This window comes from Parambassis ranga, chromosome 19 (assembly GCF_900634625.1).
Source record: "Parambassis ranga chromosome 19, fParRan2.1, whole genome shotgun sequence".
NCBI lineage: Eukaryota > Metazoa > Chordata > Actinopteri > Ambassidae > Parambassis > Parambassis ranga.
Window position 1 is genome coordinate 1,505,205 of NC_041039.1, and position 6,326 is coordinate 1,511,530.

At 43.3% G+C, this 6,326-nt stretch overlaps 1 protein-coding gene across 1 annotated transcript; it reads right to left on the bottom strand.

Annotated features, from left to right (window-relative positions):
- Nucleotides 1-4,729: 4,729 nt before the first annotated feature.
- Nucleotides 4,730-6,014, bottom strand: rxfp3.3b (relaxin family peptide receptor 3.3b). The gene has a single exon (XM_028431657.1). The coding sequence runs from the start codon at nucleotides 6,012-6,014 to the stop codon at nucleotides 4,875-4,877; it is 1,140 nt and encodes a 379-aa protein (XP_028287458.1). The 3' UTR covers nucleotides 4,730-4,874.
- Between the last annotated feature and the right edge of the window lie 312 nt (nucleotides 6,015-6,326).

The window sequence follows — 6,326 nt, forward strand, 5'->3', positions numbered from 1 at the left end:
GAACTGGCCGACGGGTTAGCAGGAAGGCGCTGCGGTTGTAGCTGGTGAGCGAGCCGGCCGATCTGATCGCTCAAGAAAGCAAATTGTCGCTCGGATGTTCCCGACAATTCCAAGTAAACCTGGTGGAGACGCTCGAGTTGTTCCTCCTGCTGTTTCAGTCGGCAGCCTTGCCCCGAAAGCACCGTTCGGACTGGCTCAACGTCTGCTGTGTCCATTTTCTGGCCAGTTCGTAATGTCAGGGCTGATATAAGATGGAGGACACAAACGCAGCGGAGCCGGAAGTATCAGGCAATACTCAGTGTTTAATACAAGCCAATGTTCGGTACACGAGTAATCAGTCAGCGTGGCAAAGGTATCAAAAGGGCAAAGGCAAAAACAGTGGTCAAAGTCCAAAGCAGTGATCGGTACACAATTGATGAGTCCGCGACGCAGAGGTAACAAAAGGGCAAGGGCAAAAACAGTAGTCCGATCCAAAAATAGGTAATACACAGGATAATCCAAAACTCACTCGAAAACACACTGGGGAAAATCACAAGAGCAGAAAGGCTACTTGGACGGCTGTGTCGCTAGGATTACTCACAAGACGAACTGGCAACAAGAGGGAGGAAACACACAGACTTTATACACAGGAGGGCGGGAAGACAATAGGACACAGGTGAAGCACATTAGGGCGGAGCAGGTAATCACAGGAGGGGGAAGGGAGCACACATGAGGCAGGGGAAGTAAACAGACCTGAAACACAAGGGAAAGAGACAGGTACCAAAATAAAACAGGAAGTAACTAGTAAAACTAAAATTAATGCACACAGAAAACAAACTATCCAAATAAAAGCCCTGGCTCAGACCCTGACAATATATTTATCTGATATATTTTTAAAACAGTTAAAGTTAGAGGAAGTTTTTGTCCCAAACAACACGGAAGGGGGTAAAATTTGCCCACAGTGTACTGTTGACCTACGAAAAATTTTAAAATCATATTAACAAAATATATGTAAAATTAAGCTTGTTGAGCAAAAATGATTCAATTTGCTCACATATTGACAAAGTTATGGCCAAAATAAACAGAAAAATTACTCTCACAGGACAAAAATGTCCCGAACAGTGCATAAGGGTTAATCAAATAGAACTGGGCATAGGTGGTGTAAAGCTGAGGCAGTATCCATTGTTTATTGGTTGGTTTTTAAGGCAGACTGTCGGGGGTCCAAGTTTGCAGGGAGACTGTTCTGAATGTGCTGCATGACCAGCTGCTTGGAGCATTTCATGCAGATAGACACCAGGAATTTAAATCTGAATTTATAAAGGACTGTGGTGCTTTGAGCTAAATGCTGACATGCAGTGACAAGGTTAACATGCAGGTTTTAGTCTCTGACTTAGAAGGTGAATATCTGTAATCACAAGGTGATGGAGTTTTTTTCTTCAGAGTTATGAACCCCTTGAGGAAGTCCCATGGGTGCGTTTGCAATGTGTTCTAGCTATGCTGTGCCAGGTGCAGGTTGATTGCTAACACACCATTCAATACATAAAAGGGTCCCACCAGATGAGCCCTGGAAGCAACCCTCCACTCTGTTTCGCAAAAGATATGCACTGAATCTATTTTGGTACCCCGGCATGGCCAAGCTGAGTCAATCCACACCAACCACACTTACTTTTTTAAAGTAAAAGATCATCAGTGGACTCCAGTTACAGAAAAAATACATTAATGAAATTCACTGTACTGCCACTGTTATTAGCTTGTGTGTGTGTTTACAACTATTTTAATCATGCAGCTTTGATGTTGCTGCAACTGCCAATCAACATGAAGTCCATCAACATTTTAGTCACTTTTAGCGACTTACTACGCTGTCTAAAAACAGAAACAGAATGATATATAAATGAGAACTGCCTTATCAGGGATTTGGCTGCATTTTAATACAGTTATATATGCATGCAGAGAGTGGGAGAAGAAGGAAAGTAATGTAAAACAGTGGCAGAGAAATCCTTCTCGTCCCCTCTTGCTTCTTGAATGTTCTTAAAAATGTGCAGCACATACACTGTATATAAATCATTTTTACATTAGGTCTAAGGTTTGGACAGGCAGCGCTCTGAAGCACTTTACTTCTGGAATTCTCCTGGTGGGACCTTAAGTCATGCTGCAGACAAAAAAAGCATAAATTCACCCAGTGGGACACCAGCAGAAGATTCATGTGAGTTGAAAACCCACAGATGACCTGCGATGAAAGTACCAAAATCTTTTATGATTGTTTTACTTGAATAGACAGAAAAATACTACTACATGGCCAGAAGACCTCACATGTCTTATTGTTCTTCCTCAGCAATTTATTGATTTTATTGGTTGCAATTAGGGTGAACAGCAAGAAGGGGTTTGCACATTCTACGGCTTCCTCCCACATTCTAAAGATGCTTGTTAGGTCAATTGGTCACTCTAAATTTTTTTTACTCTCTGTAAGAGTAAAAAGTACACTGAAGCCACCGCAGGCTGCCAGAAAAGCATAGCTGACTTCATTAAACTCACAGCACTGCGCACTCTCTCTGTTGCGTGTGTGTATGTGTGTGTGTTTCTCCTCAAATCTCTGTGTTAATGGGCAGCTGTATTTTCACACACCACTAGTTTCCTTGTTTCTGGACCGTTTGCCACTTGATGTGATGAAAGATTTGTGGAGTCGCCTCCACAAGCCCGTTCGAGGAGGAGCAAAGTCCACCTCCCTGTTTATAGGCTGGACTGTCATTACATAACAAGCAGTATGAGCTGCTCTTTGTTCTCTTCTGGTTTTATTCATCTATTTATGGGTTGTCCCTTTTTTAACAGCAAGTTCATTGCAATACTGTGTCTTGTTACTGTGTCACTTGCTTTTTACTGATACTCCTGTCTCCAGCTTCCCTGTTTATATATAAAAAAATAAACCTTCAGATTAGCAACAGTCAAATTCATTTATCTTCAACAGACTGGGAAAATGCATTAGTGCAGCCTATTCTGCTATTTGTACTGATTCATTATAAAAGCCTTTATGCTGTATAAGTATAAGCTGAACATTGATATAGCTCTGGCAGATTGTGATAATAAGAACGCTCACACAGCAACACATCTTCACACAAGAACGGCACATTGGGTCCATTTTTACCTATATTAGAATGCCAAACATCCAGGATGACACATCCGACCATGGAGCCTGATTTGATGTGATTTGGTAATCTGTAACTTGGCTTTGGACATATGGGAGAGAAATATCTGTTCTGTTTTATTGTTGTTGCTTTTTTACAATTTGATGGTGAGGATGAGCTGTGACTTGTTAATCATTTAGCAATTCAAACCAACCATAACAACTGATTGAGTCAAAGATATTTTTCAATGATAGAATTTCTTTATTTTAAATTTTGGTTGCATCTTGTTATGCTATACAACCTGGATGCCAACACTTAATATCTGGAACCAGGTCTGACTGGATAGAGCCAGAGCCTCTCAGGACTTAGCTCAGCTGGGGTGCACAAGAAAGAAAATATTTTAGCAGATGCACTGGTCTCAAAAACATCTAATGTTTAAACCATCTACATAAATAATATTTGATCTCTGGAGAGACAGAAGACATTTATATTTTAAGTAAATAATTACCATTTAACTACATTTAACTTCAAAAACATCTAATCTTAAAGATGTCTAAATACGGTGTATTTTATCTTTATAGAGACAGAAGGGATTTATATTTCCATAAACATATGGCTTTAAGTGTTCTGCACAGAAATAAGTCTTAAACAGTTAAAGTAAACTTGATCCTTGCAAACTCATCCATATTAGGATTATCTTTAGAGCAGTTGGAGCCAAGAAAAGACCGTGTAGGCACACAGAGTGTATTTATTAAACTTCTGACTGTGCATGCGATCCACAAACACACAGGCAGGCTGAACCCCTAAAGCATCAGGATACCAATCTAAACACACACCTCATACATAACTTAACTAAGTCAATGTGAACACAAACGATATACTTTATTCTCCAAACATTAAGGTTGCATTGGATTTTTTTTACATTCACTTACTCTTACATTATACACATCAGTCACGTTATTAATACTCCACAGAATGATGTTTGAAGCCACAGCAGCAGCAGCAGAAGGCTGAATCATCCCTTCGGGATTGCGACTCCTCTACAGAAAATAAACTCTGCACAGACAGCACTTTAGCGAACGAAGCAGCACTGGAAGAGAAGCTGAACCTGGGCATTTATTGTAAAGAAAAGGCAAAGTTGAAATTAATTAAAAAAAATGTATATTGTGTGACATCCCATCGGGACGCAGGTAAAGCAAGACCTTGATGGACAGTTTAACGCATCCTTGTGCGGAATTTACGCACGAAAGTTTACAATATTTCACTTTCAACTAGTGATACAAATCTTTAAATCCCTTTGATGCAAAGTCAAAAAACATCGAATACGCCACGTATAGCTGCAATAATGTATCCTCTTAGACATGGCACAGTCTGCACGGTATTCTCCAATAATAATAATAATAATAATAATAATAATAACAAGAATAACAAATAATAAACGCTTGCATTTCAATGGGGCTCTCGCACCATTCGGTGCTCGGGCCCTAATAAAGTCAGCGCAAATTTAATCATGTCGTGGTTGTCAAAAACCCTGCAATACATTTATTGAATGAGTTTAGTGGATTGGCATTAATTTTAGTGTGGAAAAAGTGCTGACAACTCCACTGTTTTATCAGGAGATTGTTGTTCCGCTCAGTGGTCATGCGTCATGTGTAAAATAACGGTCATTCCGCTTTCACACTTTATTGTAGGCAAGATTAAAGTATGCTCTGTTCAAAAACTCACTGTGGTCCACATTCAGAGACTTTTTCTTTACATGTGCAGCACGTCAGTGTCTCACTGGTCAGTTAAAACAGAGAGCCTACAGTTCTCCGTCTCCACGTTGTTCAGCGGGATGGCAATATGCGTGTCATCTGGCTCCGCTCTCACTGTCGCGGAGAACGGTCGCAGGTGGCAGGTGTTTGTCCCAGTAGGTGAGGAAATTCTCCAGAATAATTCCTTCATCTTTTTTCTGAACTCCCTCCGCATGAGACAGTACAGTACCGGGTTCAGGCAGCTGTTGGTGTGCGCCAGGCACACAGTCACCGGGTGGATGTATGTGTGCACCATGTAATACGTCTTATCCCAGTTGACCACGTTAAATTTCACCAAAACGCCCCAGAAAGTGATGGCGTGATTGGGCATCCAACAGATAAAGAAAGAGAGGACAACTATGGTGACAGAGCGGGTCACCCTGGATCTCCGTTTTACCTGGTTGTTGTTCATGCTGCGCTGACGGACGAAGCGCAGCAGCAGCAAGTAACATACTGTGACAATTAACATGGGGAACACGAAGGCCACCAGGATTTTCTGAAGGTGGTGCAATGCCAGCCAAGACTGCCCGTCTGGGAAACCAAGTAGGCACAGCCTTTCCCCGGCCACGCTCTTTACTGTGGAAAAGATTGCAGTGGGTAACGAAGCTACTATTGCAGAAACCCAGAGCCCGGCGATCACCCACCGCACCGGGCACACCCGCCGCCGGGTGCGGTCCTTGAGCGCCGAGGCCACCGACCAGTACCTGGTGACGCTCATGGCAGTGAGGAAAAACACACTTGCGTACATGTTCATGACCGTCACGGAGAGTATGATCTTGCACATGGCGTTTCCAAACGGCCAACTGAAGTCCAGAGCTGTGTCCACCGCCCAGAACGGCAGAGTCAGCACAAACTGAAAGTCCGTCACGGCCAAGTTTAAGATGAACAGATTAATGCTGGAGCGTTTCTTTCTGCCCCGGCGCGCTTTCATCAGGAAAAACACTAGCAGGTTCCCCACCAGCCCGGCGGCGCACACCACCGAGTACACGATGGAGATGAGGATACGCAGGGTCGGAGAGCCGTCCGCTGGCACGTCGATGTCATCCAGACTACTAAACCGGTTCTGTTCAGAAGTAGACCGATTCCAAGTGGACGAGGTGTTATGGTTCCACGGCTCCGACATACTCTCCAGTAACAGACCAGATCCGTGTCTCACAGGGCGCATCACCTCCCGCACTTCTGGAGAAAAGAGTCTTCCAGCGCTGACAGCTGCGCAGAGTTCCTGCTACTCATGTTAACCCAGCTGTGCTTTTTCTCTTCTGCGCTGTAAGAACCGGAGCGGATCTCTCTCTCTCTCTCTCTCTCTCTCTCTCTCTCTCTCTCTCTCACTGGTTTACTGCTGGGTCCCGAGTGCGCGCGGCTTACCTTATGTTCTGCTGGTGCCCGAGGAGGCGCGTGCCAGATAAGGGGACCTGAGTGTCCAGATTTATACCGC

Coding starts and splice junctions, on each gene's coding strand:
- rxfp3.3b (XM_028431657.1), bottom strand. CDS start 6,014: ATGTCGGAGCCGTGGAACCATAACACCTCGTCCACTTGGAATCGGTCT.